The sequence below is a fragment of the Elgaria multicarinata genome, chromosome 2 (genome assembly GCF_023053635.1).
Source record: "Elgaria multicarinata webbii isolate HBS135686 ecotype San Diego chromosome 2, rElgMul1.1.pri, whole genome shotgun sequence".
NCBI lineage: Eukaryota > Metazoa > Chordata > Lepidosauria > Squamata > Anguidae > Elgaria > Elgaria multicarinata.
In genome coordinates, this window is record NC_086172.1 from 28,626,656 (window position 1) to 28,647,584 (window position 20,929).

Sequence of the window (20,929 nt, forward strand, 5' to 3'; positions counted from 1 at the left end):
AGCCAGAATGTGGAGACAATCCTCACTTCCGTGCTCTGGTTGTCCTGCATTTTTGCTAGATGGACAATTTCGCCCGTCTAGTCATAGCAGTTCAGGGGGGGAGGTAAAGGAGGCTGGTATGAATATAGGAAGTGTGAGGCAGCTTCTCCAGTCTCCTCCCCTCCCTGCCTCCAGGACCGCCCCCATTCCTCTTTCTCCGTGCTCAGGTTTCTGGGCGTAGAGAGGTAAATGGTGAAGGTCTCTCCACACCAGCTACATTGGGGAGGAAGTAGAGAGTGCAGTTTACTGGGTCCAAGGTTGGAGCCAGTAAAATGAATAGTCCTATGACCACCCCTACCCACCCCAGACACTGTCAGTGAGTCGTAGGATTGCTCTCTAAATCAATTTTATGAGTAGATTAATCAATTAAATTATAGTTGATTCATTGCTTGAAGTTTAATTTAGTTGGTGAATCCAAATGGTAGAACTGAGACTTAAGAACATTTTTATAAGCCGCTTTGTTTCTTGTGTGTTAGTGTAATAGGTTAGCAAGTATTAAAGACTGGCAATTTCTTTCAGCAATCAGGGCTAACTTTTGTTTGCTGTGAACCTTTGTTCACACTTCTGTCTATATCTCAAAAAGGCACTTCCATGGAAGTTTTGGTAATGCATGAATTCATTTACATATAATCAACTTTAACTAGAACAGAAACACTAATTAGTGATGAAGTGATAATTAACTAAAATTTGAAATAGTACTCTTAAATTCAGCTGGAAAACGTTCAGTTCGTATTTGGATATTCATTTAACGCCCAGGGGCAGTATCTTAACACTGCTGCTCTCCACTCTCACAATTGACATAGTATTGGTGTAAGCCACCTCTAGCACCAATAGTGTAAAGTAGTGAGATGGTTGTGTTTTTTTTGGAGAAACTCATCACACCAGCTTATGCTGTTGCCATAATGCCAGAGGTCGCTTATGCTAGCACTACGTCAATTGCATAAGCGGAAAGGCAGCATTGGATGCCGCTCCAAAACATCATGCTCAAACTGACCATTGCCAAATTACTTACACCTTGTTGCCTTTTTCCAGTTCAAGTGACTTTTTTGTCCAATTGAATTCTGAACATGTCTTATGAAATCTTTTTCAGCAAACCATTTACTGTCTTTCTGATCAAGATCTGTAAGTGGCTGGCTTCCATTTTCTCGCCACAGCCTAATAAAAATGGTTTTTATTCTACTTTTATTTTTGAAGATTAGATACCTTTTATATGCTCAAATAGATCTTTAACTGGATTTCCAATTTTAGTCCCTGGAAATTGCAGTGAATTTCTGCACTTATATCTTATTGTATCATCCAGAACAAAATATACAGTCGCCATTGTTCACAGGTCTTGGCTTGATTAAACTTGATTTACTTCCCTTTTCTCTCTCTCAATTTACTCTTTTAAAATTCTTTATGATCATACAGTGCTCTTTCTCAAAGAATAATGGTCTTTAAGACTCCACTTTATCAAAGTAACTCTGGTCAGCTTATCTACTCAAATAAACATGCTTTAGACTTTGACCAAGGAAGCCTTTCTCATTATTTGAGCAGGAAGTAATCTTCTGTAAGTAGGAAAAACCCCTAAGCTTCACTGTTTTCTTTGTTTTGTTTTTATGGCATTTTTATACTGCCTAAAAGCTGAAGCTATCTTGGTGGTTTGTGCTAGTTTGTACCAGAGCCTGGTACATCACAAATACAGAAGTGAATTTATCACCTTACGAAGCACTTACTGTTTTGAACACTTACGAGTGCTGAAATGATGGGGAACAAAAGCAAATCTAAACCATGGTTTGAAGGTTGTAAGTTTGGAAGATCAATCCATAGCTTGGTATGAAATCTGAACTGTTTTGTAACATGGTTCACTGTATGAATGTGTTTATTTTGCATTTGCTAGACCCTCTGGACTTCCAACAGACAATCGCTTGATTACACAAAGAAGGTTGTGTGTTGCTGCTTTCATGTTCTTTCTTAGCTGGACTACGTGTGGGGCTTTGGCTATAATAGTGACTTATTTTCATTACATCTTCAAGGTATTTAACCAGTAAGCTGCATATGGTGAATTGGTGTCTGATTAAAATACTGAAGTTTTTATCATGTTTTTTAATAATCTTTGCACTGGGAAGACACTAAGCAAGGATGGGGAAGCACAACATCATGCCTGACCTGCCTCTGAGTCATCCATCCCATCTGTAAATAGATGTACATCTGCATAGGACTTGTGTGTGTATCAATCCAATTCATTTGGCCCACATGCTTGATTTTCAGTTGTATGACATATTAATTGCATGGTTCAGGCCTACTGGCGTGGGAATTTACGCATATAGGGCCTAGATAAACATTGCACCCATGCATGTTCAACTAGTGGGCGCAGAGATATGGCTGGTAGATGGGGTATGAAGGTCCTCCACCATACATACCTTCTACACACTGTGAAATTTGTCCTAACTGGTCCCATGGAAATAAAGCCAGACTGCTCACTTGAGGGAATGGTATTAAAGGCAGAACTGAAGTACTTTGGCCACATAATGAGAAGACAGGATACCCTGGCGAAGAGGCTGATGCTAGGGAAAGTGGAAGGCAAAAGGAAGAGGGGCCGACCAAGGGCAAGATGGATGGATGATATTCTGGAGGTGATAGACTTGACCTTGGGGGAGCTAGGGGTGGTGACAGCCGACAGAAAGCTCTGGTGTGGGCTGGTCCATGAAGTCATGAAGAGTCGGAAATGACTGAACGAATAAACAACAAACATTTGAACAGGTGTTGGACAGCTCCAGTCACCTTCAGATTAAACTGATCTTCTAGATAGAATTGCATGCCTGAAACCTGATTGGAATGAATGGAAACTGTCTTGGTCCTCCAGGGGATGACTTTTGCTAGAACGGAACAGGGGGACTGTGATCCTACTTTTTCTCTTGGACCACTCAGCAGCTTTCAGTACCGATATCTGTCTGGTTAGGCTGTCTGAGGTTTTGGAGGTACTGGTAATTTCCTTGTGCAAATGGAAGTGCTTTCCACTTATGCAGGGGTAAGTTTAGATCCAAGCCCATCATTCACCTTCCCTCACAGTTTGTAATGGTTTACTGTAAAGAGAATTTCTGATATGTGTATGAAGTTGCAGTAAAAATCAACAAACATTTGTTTGTTTTTACAGGTTATTAAATTACATTCAAATATCAGAACAGAACTAAGTGTCCTTAATACGGTAAGATTTTTTTAAGTGTCTGTTTTGTATTGGTTATAATGAGTGCTATTTTACCCTGCCATTTTCTTGGAGTTTCAGGAATTAGCAGAATGCCTGTTTGAAAATACCCCCCCCCCCCAAAAAAAAAGGCCTGCCCACAAGCCACAGAAAATTATTGCCACAACCCTGGACCCAAGAGTCTGACACTGGGAGCAGACTGAAGAGCCCATCCCCTAAGGGTGTGTGTATCTGCTGTAGTTCTCTTGTGTTGAAGGGTGGCAGTGGGTGTCTTCCTTTTCCTCAAGTTTGGGTTTGCCACTCTAATCTCACTACTTCCCATTGTGCCAGTCTGAGCTTTCTCTTCCCATGATGCTTTTGTCAAGCCACCCCTTATGTTCAGATAGGAGGTCCACCCTACTCTACCTATGCTTCCTTTGTATGTTGCCTTTGTCTAGTGTCTCTGTAGAGCAGCCTTCCACAACCTGGTGCCCTCCAGGTGTTCTGGACTCCCCTCAGCCACTATAGCCAATGGTCAGGGATGGTGAGAGTTGTAGTCCAAAGCATCTGGAGGGGCACCAGGTTGGGGAAGGCTGCTCAAGGAAATGGGCCAATGTTTAAGTGTTCCCATAACAACCTGTATTACTGGCATCATGACAACACTGGGAGAGAAGGGCCAGGAATTGGCAACAATTATTGGCCTACTCATTCATTTACTCATGCAGTTGAGAATCCATGAGGGGGAAGAGCGAGGACATAGGGTTCCGTGCAAGGGTCTGAATTTTGCAAAGAGCCTACTTGAGTATAGCAGACTCCCCACTGCAGAAATGTATGGAGAGCAGCAGAGCAGAAAACGGTGACAGTCATGCATTCTCAATTGTATCAGTTTGAACACCTGAGTAAGGCTTCTAACTTGGCACTTCAGGCCTAAACTGTATGGTGGCACTTTAATTACTTCACTATAAACTTTATCAAGTCTTACTCTTGCTGAACAACTTTTTCATTCATATATTTGTATTTTTATAGCCCCCAAAGACCTTGGAACAAAGCTCAGATTGTTCCAAAAAAGAAACGAGAGAGAGCTATGGATCAGTGGATGGCATTTCAGGAGCAGGAACATCATCTAGCAGCAGCACAGCCATTGGCAGCCTTGCAGACAGTCTTAAGATGCATATCACAGTCATCAACTTGCTCACATGGATTGTGCTGCTCAGTTGTCCATCTTTAATTTATTGGCTAAAAAATCTCAGGTAACCATCCTGCATTTGCATGCTTTACACAATGGGGCTCTTCACATGACACAATTGTTTCTGCATTGTCTTCTACTTGGCTTGTTTTAAATATTTTATCATGCCTCTTTGAAGCTCAGGATAGTTCACAATAAATCAAAGTTTGTGTAGATAATAAAACACCAGTTTCTGTAAGTAGTTCTTTATTCTGAAAGATATTTCACTGTGGAATTAGGGTGGCATCTCGACCATTAACGTTTATTGCACTGTGTAGTATTCCCTATTCTTATTCCTGCTCTTGCCCCCAAATCTTCTTTCGTTTGCATGATCAGATACTGGTGTATTCTCAGCCGCCTATTTTAATTTACCTACAGTAATCTATGGTTGCTATAAGATATTAAAAGTAACTTTCCAAGTGAGCATAGTTGATTACAAAACCCCTGTACGCTTCTCTCTTTTTCAATAGGTACCATATCAGACTTGATCCTGATCCATGTAGATTTGTTGCTCTTTTCCTCATAGCCATTTTGGGGATACTCATGAATACATGTACCACAAAAGTTAAATCAAGGTACTTTAGTACATTATCTTCTTTGTACAGTTGTAGTGTCTGAAGGCCGTTTCATGTTGTGCTATTTTTCTTAATCTGTATTATTCAGTGAGTTACATCCAACAGTGTTCTCCCACAAATTGAGATCCTTCAGGTGCTTGGATCCAGCAAAAACATCCAGAAATAGAAATGGAGGGAGATGATTTTCTCTGATTTCCCCCTGAAGTCAATAAACTTCTGCACTGTTCTGGAGGTGCAACCCTCTAGAGTAGATTTTCGAGACTGGGCTCACTCCAGCCTCCTGGAGCTTTGGTTCCGATCCAGTAGTTTTGGCTTAAATGTGATTTATGATGCAAGTGTGGTCTAGTGTAGTTCAGTTGTAGAGTGAGCTTTAGGTCATGACCTGGATGCTGGATGAACTGGATGCAAATTTCATCTCTCCCAAGGACGCATTACGCAGAAGTTTCAGAACACTTAGAATACCGTGTACAATTCTGGTCATCACACCTAAAAAAAGATATTCTAGAGCTGGAAAAAATGCAGAAAAGGGCAACTAAAATGATCAAGGGACTGGAGTATCTCCCCTGTGAGGGAAGGTTACAACAGCTGGGATTGTTTAGCTTGGGGGGAAAAGGAGGCTAAGGGGAGAACTGATAGAAGTGTACAGAATTATGCCTGGTGTGGAGAATGTGGATACGAAGACATTTTCCTCTCTCATAATACTAGAACCCAGGGTCATGCCATGAAGCTGATTGGTGGGAGATTCATGACAGATAAAAGGAAGTACTTCTTCACACAGTGCATAGTTAAACTATGGAATTCACTACCACAAGATGTGGTGATGGCCACCAATTTGGATGGCTTTAAAAGGGGGGTGGATAAATTCCTGGAGGGGAAGACTATCAATGGCTACTAGTCTTGATGGCTATGTGCTACCTCCAGTATCCGAGGCAGTTAGCCTATATACACTAGATGCTGGAGAACATGGGTGGGAGGGTGCTCTTGCACCGTGTTGTTTGTGGGTCCCTGGTTGACCACTGTGTAAACAGAGTGCTGGACTACATGACCCTTGGTCTGATCCAGCATGGCTCTTTTTATGTTCTTATGTTCAGACTCAAGTTTCATCTCCTAAAGTGCATTGTTTTTGAAGCTGAACACTATAGTATTGTATAACGCTGTGGCTGATTAAAAACACCATACGTTGTAGAAATAGGTAATTCAGTTCACTCTTACTACTGGAGCAATTGTGTGGCTTTTCAACTACATCTTGCAATGTAAACTTCCATTGTATCAAATGTGCTTTCCCACTGCCAGCAAAAACATTGTTTTGGTGTGAAAAACCAGTTCCATAATTCAGATCAAGGGCAGCGTGCCATTTGTATTTAACATTGTGTTGGTGCCTGAATTCTTCAAATCTCTTGTAATCATGTTGGAATACTGTTACCTGACAACTCTCATATAAACATTTGTATGAATGCTGTGAATGCTTCATCTCCAGGCCTACATGACATGTATAGATTGAGGCGTCCATGCATAGAGCCTAACATATGTAAGACCAATTGTCAGGCAAAGGTTTGGGTGATGACTGCCAAAAGTTGAGGAAGTGCAATTCCAGTTTCCCACAATTAGTCTATTCAAGAATATTGTTCTTTTTTCTTTATTTTTATTATTTTCACAACAAACTAACAAACACACAATACAAAAGAAGACTAAAAACACACAAAGAAAACACACAAAATATTGAATATTGTTCTACAGAGTAAGTCGCTTATGCAAAATATTCAGTAGTGGGTTGTATGCAACATTAGCCCTATGTAGAGTAGACCCATTGAAATAAATGTGACTTAATTTAGTTGTGATTAACTTTAGTCTCGTTCATTTCACTGAGCCTACTCTATGTAGGGCTAACATTGGATATTACCCAGTGTCCTCCCAAGAATATCTGTAGTGTGTATGCCATACATCTTAAGGCTTTAGTAATAGCAGAACTATGTTGTCTTTTTTTCTTCTCCCCATAGTAAACTCTTGAAGATCGCAGTGCTTCTTCCACTTCCTTGTTCTGTTGCTGTTGTGGCTTTTGCACCAATGCATTTATACCGAATACCATACTTCATAATTGCTCCTTTTTTCCTTCATGCATTATGCTGCATTGTGTAAAACAATTGATTATCAAAATATTCAGCCCGCCATCAAGAGGTGTGGAAGTTTGAACAAAGGATGACCTAGACCAACATGGTAATTACATGAAATTCATTTGGTGTCAGTGGCAGAAGTGAGAACAATGTTGGGTAAACAAAATGAGAAATGTGTGGTAGTGATGGAAAAAATGGAAAATGTAGTGTTTTGTACCTTACTATGCTTTTTTAAATAGTTGTAGACATTTCTAATTCAGTAGGCACACAGTTCTTATCAAACAGACACTACTGCTTGATTTCCTTGGTTATTAAAGCAGTTTTTTAAAAACAATTTTGAATTGATATATCCCATATGCTCTTCGTGTTCTAAAGCACAGTGAGTGCAGTTAACAAATGACTGAAAGCAAACTGTTATAAAATTGAATAGCCAATAATAAGACAATCTAAAATTCTTACCCTATTTATAGGCGGCTCTCATAACTTTGACTGTCTTTGGGTCTATTCTAAGCTATTAATGCAGTTGCTGCTAAAGTATTGGTGATAAATCCAAAGCTGTATCACAACCTGCAAATTGTTGAAATAATTGAAGGTGTCTCAGTACATCAGTATATATTCAATGTGACATAATTTAGTAAGTATACCAGCAACAGTCCTGTATGCTTTTTGTACTGTTAAACTGCAAAATCTGAAACTCAGGGCAGATTCTCTGGTTACTGTTTCTATATAGAGATATTCAAACTAGTATACACTGAAACATGTAGCAATTCACATTAAATAGCTGCCCAAGTTTACTTTGGCAATAACTGTGTTTAGGAATAAAATACTGACACAAGCTTTCCAATATCTGCATATGTTCAAGACCAAAATATACATTTGCACAACTATTGAAGGTAAAGATTTCAGTAAGGCACGCCTAGCTGCAGAAGACATTTAAATATCCAGGGGGTCCCTCAGAAATCAGGTAAGGGCAGGACTATGCCCTTCCACATGAATTGTTAATGTTTCAGCAGTATATGGATTGATTTAAAAAAGTATACATTAAGAAATCAAGTACTTATCTCTGTGTACAAAGATGTTTCAAAAGAATCTGCCATCAGATAATCTGAGTGGCAAATACTGATCATATATAAACATCTATAAAGCAGCAACACATTCTCTGGTACCCGAAATGGATTGTACAGGGAGTTATATCCAAAGGCAAATGTTGCTCCTCTTGTGTTCCACCATCACCTTAAAAATAGGCCATCATTTTGTAAATGTAGCCAATCAAATCCAAGTATAGCTGGTTGACCTACCTATGTATATATGTCTTACTAATTTCTACTGCTTTCATTGCCTTGATACCTAAGCTCTGATCTTACACGATGGCTCACTTCCTCCTCCTATTGCAATCTGGTAAGAGAGCCATTTCTCTGAACCAAGTTACAGTACGTATTTTGTCCTGCCTTTGTGAAGTTTGTATCATTCCTGCCTGAAGTGCCTCAGTTGTTTCTGGCTTCTGTGTATTAGGTCATTCAATTTTCTCCAATTTACTTGAAAGGTTTTCTTAAGTATAAAACACTTACTGCAAGCTTGCTAACAAGCTTAGTTGTTAAAGCTGAGTCTGAACCATTATTATAACTAGAATCAGTATTTTAAATTAAACACTCAAGAGAAGGATGGGTAGAACGCAGCACATGGGCCACCAGCGTCCCCACCCCCATCTCTTCTGTGCTCCCCTCTGCAGCTGCCAGGGGGGAAAAGGATAGCAGTTTGTTGCCAAAATTAAGTGGCAAACCACCATGGAGCCTTAGAAAAACTAAATTTAGCTTGTTTCCTTCAATCAGCACACAGTGGCAGGAGTACGTCCTGCGGGAGGGAGGTCCGAGGGTTGAAAATTTGTCCCTAGACCACCCAAATTTGCTCACTCCTACTTTACAGTTAAGCTAGTTGAATGGTCTCAGTATCTTTGCATATTTTTTATCCTATAAATGTAAAGCCAGGTATAATTCAGACACAAATTGAGCAGCTTCTGGTCATGACATCCTACTAAGAATATGTCCTTGCTTCTCGTAGTATGCCCAAAGGACTTACCTATCTACTCTCAATTCTGAGATCTAATTTTCAACCAGTTATATGGTACTAAAACTGTGTATAGGATAACAACTGAGCTCTGTGTATGCCCGTGTACTGCTAGCTGGATTATTTACAGCTTTTGCAAGGAGTTCCTCCTGATTGCTGTGCTGGGATCCTCCCCAGTAGCTGGCAATGTAAGGAGATGCCACAAACCATGCAGAGGTCTTATTTAATACAGTCTGACCTTGAAGAATGTTCCTGTACCTCTTAATAACTGTATGCTAGGGAGAAATTTGGCAGAGATGTTTTTTGTCCTGTCAGAATGCCACATCACCAGAAATGGCACTTGCCAAATGTGTCATTGTCAAGCAGTTACTAAGGGTGTACTTCAAGGTCATGCCTTGCCACAGCTACTTGGAAGTGTGCTGCTTCTGATCACGATGCGGATGACAGCTTCTCCTTTTAAAGGATGCTGGCGAGCCCAAGAGCTGCTTGATTCTGAATTATACCTGGTTTCGTTTCACGACTTTTAACTGTTCTGCAATTGGGGAAGGTGTGAAGCTTCTTCTGCTCCAGTCTGATTGAGCCAAGTCAGGGAGCCGCACATGCTCTTCATAACTAAGTCATAAAGGGGAATTGTTTAGCTTATGCCAGTGGCAGCCTCTTGCTTTCTGCCCCCCCCCTCCCCACCACTCAATTGCTATTCAGACTGAGGATTGGAATTGTGGATCCAATTTGAAAAGCCTCTAATACAGTACTTTGTTTAATTACTAACAGATTACTAGGAAGTCAACACCCTTTCTGTATTAATTGTCACATGGTATGAAACATTATGCTATATCTACACTCACAAATAAGTTCATGTGTGAAACGGGTAAATTAATTGGACTCGCATCAAGTTCTCATTGAGTTAACATCATCATACATGCTGTGTGAATTGTACATAGTTGTGATATAGTACTTTTATTATCTTTTCTATGTATTTTTGTACCTGGTTATGCATTTATAGTTCTAGCTCCTGTATGTATTTTGGAGGGTGCTTTTATACTTTGGATCTCCAAAGCCTTTGCTTTTTTGCACTTTTGATCCCCTTCCCTCCTTTTGTGTTTTTATCTAAAATTACAGTCCTTCATAAATTGAAAACAAACAGTTAACAGTGCAATCCTACCCAAGTATACTCAGAAGTAGCTCCAATTCTATCCTATCAGTGTCTGCTTGGGAAGGGGGGTAATGGGGCTTCGTCTCAGGCAAGTGTGCCTAAGGCTAAATTCAATAGAGCAGAGTTCCCCAATACAGTGCCATGGCACCTACAGATTCCTCCAGCCATGCTTATGAAGTTTTCTACTCCCTATACGCTTCAAAATAAAAAAAATAAAAAAAAAATCTTGGAAAATGTGGGGGCAGCCTTTTTTTCGCTCCCTAGCCTCGCTCTTTTGCTACCTTCTATCCCTTTGCCTTGCTATGTCCCCCTCCCTCTTATTCTCTAGCCTTACTATCTCTCCCCAACACACACTCCATAAGCTCACATTTGACTAGCCAGGCCTGAGTAGACTCGTATAGGATTGCGCTGCAAGTTAAGCATTTCTGTAAAGTAGAATATAAAGGTTTTGTTACAGGATATTCTATGTAAATGAAAACATTAATTTTGAGCTGAATCCAAAGCAGCATGCGTACACCCAATTTCACCTTAATTCACCTTAGAAAAAATGCTTTTTCCAAAACGTTCAAACTGATCTTTATACATCTCTAGGTTCAAAAAGAACTTTCGAGATTAAGAATAAGAACTACTTAAAGAAGAAATGGTGCCAATGCACCATTTCCCTTTATTTCCCCTTTGAACTGTTAAAAGTGGTTGGAGCCCTTGGAAAGGTTAACTGGGGAGCATAGGACTGTGATCCATAGAATTGTACACCTAGTCCCATGTGTCAAAGTGTTTCCCTGACAGCAGCCTCCATCCACCATACTGCATGGCAAACTACTCTTGATACTGAGAGGACTTTGGAAAGCAACTTTTGGAGGCTTGCTGTGCAAAGGAGACATGCCCACGTCCTTCACTATGCCCAAAGTAGCTCTTTGGATCTTGGCCTAGGTATACATGTGAAACCTAACCTTGATTCTTGGATCAGGCAAGATTTGGAACATTGCTTTGCCAGCAGACTAGTTTAATTTATTACCCCCTACTAAGAAATGCTAGATGTATCCTTAATGTTTTGATCAAATTCTGATCTAGTGCCTGTGAACAAATTTCAAAATGTATAGAAAGCTTTATCTGGTGATGAAATAACTTTCAGTAAAAGGATGACTTGTTTGTACACTTGAACCTCAGTCTCATTTATGAAAGAGGTGATAAAAGTAACCATTTCATAAACCTCAGCTCTTAATAAAAATGTTAAGTATGTGCTTTGTACTGTTTGTGCAATAATGCTGCTGTTTCTTGCACCAATATATTATGAACAAACTGAGAACTGTTAGCCACTAAGTAGCCTAAAGCCCTTAAGGTTCATTTTGTAATTCATGTTTAATGTGAGATACACTTGTTCTATTTTAGTATTAGACTTTTGCATCCCTTTTTAGAAAACAAACAGTATAGCTAGATCTTACACCATGTAGTGCTCTCTATTAGAATGATTAAATTTTTTATTATCTTGGAAATCCATGCAATTTGATGAAGCTATTTGCAACTGTTAATTTACCTCTGGATAAATTCTTGGTGCCAATGAACTATCTTTGAACAACAAATCTATGCTTTGGAAGTGGTGGGGGAAATGAAGCCTTAATTTCTTGGCACTCAATACAATCTACATAAGAAAGATGGTCCCTGTCTTATTCGAGGCTATAGAAAATCTTATGAATTTCCTTGTTTAAACAGTGGTGGAATGTTAGTTCAGCCAATTTGCAAAACAGTTAAATTGTAGTACTTCCTATTTATGTAATTTATGTAATTCACATAAAAGCAAATGCTGAAGTTTTCCCTTAGAGCCCCAGGACAATAAGTTACTATGAGTCGCAATCCTGTGCATCCGGTGCCGCTCTTGGCACGGCACACTGGTTCCAAAATCTTGGAACGTTTGCAGACCAGGGAGGTTACTGAAAGGGCAAGGAAGTCAAAACGGTGACAGCAATGTGTGTGTAAGACCTTGGGCACACCTAAAGAAGCTCCCTTGCTGGGTGCCATGGTTCCTGCAAACTGAGTTGGAAATTTTTATATTTAAGCAAATCACAAGGCTAAATATCAATATTTAGGCCCAATTCTGCAAATTCCCTCTATATAATAAAAGTAAGCTATAGTCCTTCATATCCTGTAATCACATAGATCAGGGTAAAGAGCCTGTAGCCCTCCAGATGCTGTTGGACCTCAATTCTCATCAGACCCCGCTGGTCAGGGATGATAGGAGCTGTAGTTCAGTGTCTGAAGGGCCACAAATTGCCCACTCCTAACATAAATGGTTTAATTGCTTGCTTATGTGGCTTTTTGTTGGACTGAGTCAAGTCAAACCTGGCTCACCAGCCACCTGTGGTGGTCTGCCAAGAGCAGAAGTAGATTTCGTGTTCTTGGGACTCAAAGTCCCTGGGACTTTGAGAAATAGGGGAGGGTGCAACAAGGGTAACAGCTTTATTCAGAACACTTCCTTTAATGTTCTATATTTTCCCCAAATGACCAGGAAAGTCTCCTGTGTTTGTTTCAAATTGGGAATACTCATGAAGCTGCTTAATCTTACTGTATGAAGAAATCGTTTACTTTTTGGGGTGGGTGGGTGGAACCTAGCTCCACTCAAGTCACTTCAGTGTGGAGTTTCAGAAATGAAATGTATATGAGTACTGTATAACATTCTAAACTTAAGGGTGACATACATATTAGAGTGCAAGTCTAAATATGAAAATAGCTGAAATCCCCTCTGTGACATGACCACTTTTTCAGTCATGAAGGGAAAAGTGTGTGCCTTAAACTAATATATTCTGCATTTGCAACTTGTAAATGGCTATATAGTGTTAGACTGTATTGTGCAAGTTCATTTTAAAACTTAAGGTATGAATTATGCAGTAGTTTGGCAACAAGAAAGGACTTCAAATTTTTAAAAATTTACAGTGGATTTTTAACCAACAGGATATTTAAGATTCTAGTTTGTGACCATTTCTAAACAAAATATGGAATATCAGCTTCTAAATATACACCCCTTCACCCTGATTCATCGCAGTTGTGTGTACAGGTGTTTCAGTGCACATATGGAATTAACATACCATCCTCCAGTAATTTCAGTGGAGGAATCCAATCTACACCCATAGTTCTCAGCATGTACTATTTTACTTATTTATTTCTATATGTATTTTCATTTATATCTTGCCCTTAATTTTTTAAAAAAATCCCAGGGCAAATTTTCCCTCCTACCAAATGAGATATGCAGGAGATCTGTGTACATATCTAAAAATGCACAGGTCTCTGGATTAAAACACACAACTTTCTGAACCATTATTGCACAAACTGTGGCACATAATTAACAGAATCATTGTCAAATACTGCATTTAATTATTATTAATTAACGGATAAAAATAAATCTTGTTTACAGTCGTTTTTTTTAGTAAGCATTGAGGTGTATTTTTCAAACCTCTTATTGCAATTGTTCCTGAACTTTTACATGTATTTGTGTTGACATCTATTAGTTGCCAATGGTTATTTAAAATATCGGGCTTACTGTTTTTGTATAAAGAGAACTAATGTGTTTTTTAAAAAATCACTTAAAATGTTTCAAGGGCATCACTTCCTAAAAATAATTTCTACTAATGGGTTCTCACTGAAGCTGTGTCCGATCTAAGGAGAATAAATTGGAAGTGGAATAAATTCGTTCTTTTGCCAAATTGTACATTATTCCACTTGATTCTCCTATTTCAGATATCTGAATGAATAAAGATGTATAGCTATTTAGTGGAATATCCAGTAAAACTGGGAAAAACTTCTGGAAGGGATGTTCTCAAAGCACTGAGGTATTATTTAGGGTTGAGTGTTTTTTTTTAAATCTTCTGATGTTATTTTTCTAGTAAATCAAGATAATCTTTGGTTTGGATGCAAAGGTGGTCATGTACAAGCAGAGGTACCTTGTACAAGATCCAAGGTGGCCTCCCATTTTTGCTTATTCTTTCTACTGTAACCCCTCACACCATATCCTAAAGGATTCCGGGGAATCCCTCAACCCCCCAGGAACAGCCTTTGGAGGGTATTGGAGGTGGGGGAGAGGAAAGCCCTGTTGATAATAAAGACACGAGTTGATCTTTTCCTTTTTAAAATGTTGGCTTCTTCCACTTAACATGGTAGAAGTGAAATGGGTTGTGTGGGGGAGAGAACTTCAGTTGATCTTGCTGTGCAACATGGCATTTGAAATTTAGGACATCTTGGTTTTCTTTAAGTTTCATTACTTTTACATTACAAAATGAACTAAGAGTGAATCTAACTTTTCGTGTGTTTCATAAAGGGATATATGTTGAGAGTACATTTTTAAACTATCAACTTAAGATGTGATGAAATTTCCAGTATTTTGTACAACATATTAAGTTACAAATTTTAGTGTATTATTTGTTCTGTATCTTCATACATTTCAAATCAAATTAGCATAATTTCTGAAAAGTGCCACTTCAACTGATCATACGTTGTTGCCTATGAATATTGTTACCTGTATTTCTACTTTGCTCAAATGCTTCTGGGTGTAATGGTAAACATTTTTGCCTTCAGTCTTTGCTCAGGTATTTTATGTTGGAGCATTTTTCTGTACTTCTATTTTCAATTCTAATATGTGTTATTTTGTGTATTGAAATAAAACCAATGAAAAGGAAAGAAGTGTGTTCACGGTGTTCCTGTTTGCACTCCTCAAAGTTATATGCTTCTTAGATTTGGTCTCAAATCAGGTGGCTTATAAACATTAATAAGACGTACCTAGCTCTGAAAACATCACACCGATGGGTTGTTTGATGCTTTTGTGTTACTTCAACATAAATGTGCTCCATCAAAGTACTATTTAAAAAATAGGAAAGATGAATGAGCATTGTTAGCTTGGAAAATTAAACATGTGCTGCCAGGTCTTTCTGGGATCTTGCCCTTTTATGTGGACAAATGCTTGACCAAAGGCAATCCAGAGGGAAAATGGCACAACTAGCAATGGAGAAAGGAGACCAAAAACCTTTACTTCCTTTTGTCTCCCACACACCACCTCAAATGGGAGGGCAACTGGGATGATCAGGGGTCTGGAAACAAAGCCCTATGAAGAGAGACTGAAACAACTGGGTATGTTTAGCCCGGAGAAGAGAAGATTGATGGGAAACATGATAGCACTCTTCAAATACTTGAAAGGTGTTCACACAGAGGAGGGCCAGGATCTCTTCTCAATCATCCCAGAGTGCAGGACATGGAATAATGGGCTCAAGTTACAGGAAGCCAGATTCCAGCTGGACATCAGGAAAAACTTCCTGTTAGAGCAGTACGACAATGGAACCAGTTACCTAGGGAGGTTGTGGGCTCTCCCACACTAGAGACATTCAAGAGGCAACTGGATAACCATCTGTCAGGTATGCTTTAGGGTGGATTCCTGCACTGAACAGGGGGTTGTACTTGATGGCCTTATAGGCCCCTTCCAACTCTACTATTCTATGATTCTATGACTTGATGATTTATTTATTTTTTGTTAGGTTCTGTCATTTGAATTTTTCTATGAGGTGTCCTACTTAGTTCTGTTGGTTGACTAGGTTTTCTTTTTTTTAAAAAGGGTACAGTTTCCTTGTGTAGAAAATTACTGGCCATTAAAATTAATTTTGTTTTTTGAAATGACATTCTACATCTAAATTTAGTAGAAGCACCACTTCTGATATATAGCTAGAAAAGCATTTGGTAAATTAGCACTCTCCAACAAAGCATGTACTTCTGGTTTAATTAAGTATAATTGTACTATTATGTGTTTCATTCTATATTTATATTTGTTACACTGTAAGGGTGGGTCCTTTTTTTAACCATTTAAATAATTCTAGTTTTTGAGCCCAAATGTAAGGCTGCTCATACATAGTTCAATAACCATGATGATGATTTAATAGTTGTAAAAGTGGCTAAACTATATTAGCTGCTGTGCATAATATGAGCCTTTATTCATGGTCCAATCTACTTAAAAAAAAAAAAAAGGAAAAGGGACTCTGGACTAACTTTAAGTTTGTTTATAAATATTCTTAAGATCAGGGTTTGAAAAACCCCAAATGTTTTGGAGATCAAGTCAATACATCTTAAAACGATAAAACAATAATTGTAGCAGGCAGGCAACATGCTCAGATCATTAGATCAGGAATTGTATGCTTTTAAGATGTATTTATAAATAGAATCCTGTGATCAGTTTCCTTATGAGAGGATTACAAGATGAGGGATACTTGGCTCAGCAATACTACAAGCGAGAAGGAACTTGGAATTGTTGTAGATCACAAGCTGAATATGAGCCCACAGTGTGATGTGGCTGAAAAAAAAGCAATGCTATTTTGGGCTGCATTAATATAAGCGTAGCTTCCAAATTGCAAAAGGTACTAATTCCTCTCTATTCCACACTGGTTAGGCCTCATCTTGAGTGTTGCATCCAGTTCTGCGCACCACACTTCAAGAAAGATGCAGAAAAGCTGGAGCTTGTTCAGAGGAGGAAAACGAAGATGATCAGGGGTCTGGAAACAAAGCCCTATGAGGAGAGACTGAACAAACTGGGCATGTTTAGCCTGGACGAGAGAAGATTGAGGGGAGACATGCTAATACCCTTCAAATACTTGAAAGATTGTCACACAGAGGAGGACCAGGATCTCTTCTTGATCATCCCAGAGTGCAGGACATGGAATAACAGGCTCAAGTTACAGGAAGCCAGATTCCGGCTGGACATCAGGAAAAACTTCCTGACTGTTAGAGCAGTAATGACAATGGAACCAATTACCTAGGGAGATAGTGGGCTCTCCCACCCTAGAGGCCTTCAAAATGGAGCTGGACAGCCATCTATCAGAGATGCTTTAAGGTGGATTCCTGTATTAAGCAGGTGGCCGGGCTCGATGGCCTTATAGGCCCCTTCCAACTCTACTATTCTATGATTCTATGATGAGAGTTAGGGCCCACCCAGCTAGAATAGATAGCAGCTGGGACTAGGACCTTCTTTTTGTCTAACCCTAAGGCTAAGCATAAGGCTTCACCATAGTCTGCTCATGATCAAGTCATAGTGCCCAAGAGAAGATTGTGGCATGGAAACCACACCACTTCCTCAAGTAGAATCAAATAAATAGAAAAATTACACTACCACCCTACACTCATTCTCACCCCCAGCTGATGTTTAATGAATGTAATCAAAAACCAAGGATGGGTGCCCGCCATTTTCTTGTCAACCACAAGCAGGTCACATCTTGCTGTGCCTCAGCACTTTCAATCAGATCTCTGAATAAAACTTGCAATTATATACTTTCCCGGTATCATTACCATATTTTGAAATGGTTCAACTAGAAATGCAGACAGTCCTCAAAATCTTGTATCCAAACACTGGGCATGATCCAGCCAAAGTAAAGAGCTTTTAATTCTCTAATTTCACTGCAGAGTGTAAGATATGAGCTGTTTGTTACGGCCATGGACAGTATCACCATTCCTATGGCAAGTGTCCTCCCACCCCAGTCATATTTAGCTGTAACTACAGAGGCCATTACATAGGGGTCCCCAACCTTTATGGGTCTGTGGGCACATTTGTAATTTTGAGTGTGACATGGGCATTCTCACAAAAAGGTTGTGATGGAGGCTTGCCCATTCATAAAACAGCTGCCATGGTGGACATGGTCAGTTATGAAAAACTCATTTCTCAGAAGGCACTAAAAGAAAAATAACTTGCCCAAGTAGTATCTAACACACAGTGGGGGTCTTTTGAACCCAAACTGAGATGACACTGGAGAGCACCACTTTGTTTTGCAACATGCCAGCCTCCTAGTTTTAATAAAATAAAAATTGTTTAAATATTTTTTTTTTAAAAAAACTTAAAAATCAGGAAAGACTATGTTGGAGATCCCAGCATTACAGAACAAAAGACATGGAAGGAAAGCTCACTTCTTAATTGGTTTGGTCACTCATTGACCTGTTCAGATGGCACACGAAGCCAGTGGTTAAGAATTTCAAACTAAACATTATGGCTTAATGTGTTGTGTGAACCATTCCTATCCATGGTGACTACATAACGTGGTTTAAAACATGTTCACTATTTGCTGCAAAAGGATTAGCAGCCTAACCATGGCTTAGAGCCGTGGACTTCAACTGGTCTAGATCCGAGACCCACCTTGGACTCCCAACTTGCAACATGGGATCCACTTTCACAATTGTCCAACATGGCAGCAACTCACCATTGAGGACTGCTAAACATTATGGCTACAAGTAGAAACATTATGGGGGTGCCAGTCACTCCAGTGACGGGAACATGCAGCCCTAGCTTTCAGTGGGTGCTTCATTTTCCCATTTGAAACCAATGGGATTTTAATGTGCTCAAATTTATGCTCCTATATTTAGCATGATATTTTATTTCAACCTCTACCTTTCTCAAGGGTAAAAAACCGAAAATGTCCCACTCCATTCTGTAAGAGATTTTTGATTTGGTGGTAATGGTTGATGAGGAGTAAGTGTTGCATTACATTGGACCGGTTGCTGCTAAAAAAGCACCTTGGATGAGAAGGAAAGGTGGTTAAAGACAGAAATGGAGTTATTACTGCCTTTTGAAATCACCAGCTAACGTCACTGTCAATCACTGACTGTTAGTTCTCACTAGAGCTCTATAAGTAGAGTGATCCGTGTCATTGCAGATTACTAGGCAGCTAAGCGGTGAGAAGCCAAAGCCAAAATTACTGGTAAGCTTTGTTTTTGTATGATAGCATTTGTGCTTGTAGAGTGTTGGAAAGTATTTTTAGTTTTCTTTCTGAAGGAAAATATTATTGGGGTATTTATTTATTTTGGAAGACTAACACTAAGAACTCCTGAACATAGGAGTAGGGTTGTTTTGTTTAAATATTAACTCTACCGTTGAAGCAGCCTCTGGGATTTATGATAGTTTGAAAACAATTAAAGTGATTCATGCACCTGTTTTGTGTAATTAATTAAAGTTTATTCTGATCCTTTAAGAAGAGGGAGTTCTGGTCCATTGCTCCATATACAGCCTGCCAGCCTTTCTACCATGTGGAAGCTGTTGATCTTGGTTCAATGCACTGCACTGATTGTAAGCACTTTGGGGCAGGGATCTCCATTAAGGCCTGAGGAGACATGGAAACCTCTGGACAACCCCAGAAACAGGGATCTGGTAAGGAAAACTTTGAAACTTTCTGTGCTGCTCATGTGCATAAGCACCAAATCAAAATTAACACTTACCTAAGTGTCGGACCATTTTTCAGTTCATCTGCACCAGTGTAGCATCTCAAAGCATAACTACATCAATGTTGCAGACAGATATGTCTAGAAATGTTTAGGATCTGGTAGGTTCATATTTCAGTTGATAAACTATGACAGGTGTCCTATTTGCAATCAGTTGCTAAAGTCTGGAAGGTGAATTCAAATTATCTCACAGCATATTAAGTGCTAGTAGTTATTTCCTTAAGTAGTTCTCCATTCTGAAGTAAGCATGGGAGTGGCCATTTTGAGTAAGATGCCATTTGAAGCATTATTATTTCTGTATTGATTGGAACTAAGATTTTACTGTTGGCTTCACTATTAATATCAAAAAGTGGCTTCAAAAAGTTACACCTCCAGTTGATGCCTGGCTATCTAATATTTGAGAAGTATTGAAATCCATATTTTTGCCAGTGTTTGCTTGCTTTTATTTGCTTTGTTCAGCATAGAGTAAAGGTGCTTGATTTCTCTGAAGGAATGGGTCAAATTTCTGAATGTTTATAAACATTACAGGACTATTGATAGGATGTTGGGGTGTTGAATCTGAACCCAGCTTATTAAGATTGTGTTATAGTGTTATGACTGAAGTCCTTTTCTGCATGTGTGTATACTTTACAAAAATTGAACAATAAAAGTTAAAGAGTAATAGGCCTTTGTGATCAAGAAGTATTTGAAATGAGGATTTACCTATAGTTAGGATTGTACGATTACTTACATTGTCAGAAATGTGGTAGTTCCATTATAGCGAGAAGTGAGTGGGAAAGTTAGCATGTTTGGGCAGCTCCAGTTGATGATTGCTGCTGGAAACATCCGTGTTTGCTTCAGCAAATGTATGAAATATTGAAGCAAGGTATGTGCACATGCTTCTTTAAATACTCATGTAAATATGTCTGGGAAACGTGACTGGCTCAGATCTCCTAGAGGATGTGTTCATTGGTGTTTATATATGGATATACACATATTTCTTAACCCCACAAACTTTATACTTTTATGACACCAACATTTACTGCAACATTTGTAATTTGTGAAACTGCCCCTTAGGTTGTGAGCCCCTGAAGTACGGAAACATTACTGTCAAACTACATTGAGCCTTCAAAATTAGGTGGGAACTACATCTTTCAAAATATGTGTTGGAGATTCTTGCTTTGTCCTTCTGAAATGTGAATTTTCATCCAGTTTTTCAGAACCCTCAAGGCTTATTTTTCTGGGAGAAGGTTTGATCTCAAAAAGTTTCCAAATACTTTCTCAGTGAACAATGATAAACTACAACCAATCACTTTCTACTCGGATCCTGTCGCTTCTGCATTTGTAGATAATGAAGAGAAGAAAAACTCTTTTACAAATTATCTTAAAGGATGA

General features: G+C 39.1%; 2 protein-coding genes across 2 annotated transcripts in view; both read left to right on the top strand.

Annotated features, from left to right (window-relative positions):
- Positions 1-7,613, top strand: part of PGAP1 (post-GPI attachment to proteins inositol deacylase 1) — a 42,305-nt gene extending 34,692 nt beyond the window's left edge. Inside the window, exons 23-27 of the mRNA XM_063116219.1 lie at positions 1,919-2,054; positions 3,176-3,226; positions 4,229-4,452; positions 4,898-5,002; positions 7,000-7,613. Of these exons, the coding sequence (XP_062972289.1) occupies positions 1,919-2,054; positions 3,176-3,226; positions 4,229-4,452; positions 4,898-5,002; positions 7,000-7,138 (655 nt within the window). The 3' untranslated portion in view covers positions 7,139-7,613. The remainder of the gene's footprint in view (positions 1-1,918; positions 2,055-3,175; positions 3,227-4,228; positions 4,453-4,897; positions 5,003-6,999) is intronic.
- Positions 7,614-17,531: 9,918 nt separating this feature from the next.
- C2H2orf66 (chromosome 2 C2orf66 homolog) lies at positions 17,532-20,929 on the top strand. Its single transcript, XM_063118574.1, has 3 exons — positions 17,532-17,557; positions 19,310-19,484; positions 20,747-20,929. Exons 2-3 carry the CDS (start codon positions 19,362-19,364, stop codon positions 20,927-20,929), a joined length of 306 nt encoding a protein of 101 aa, XP_062974644.1. The 5' UTR covers positions 17,532-17,557; positions 19,310-19,361.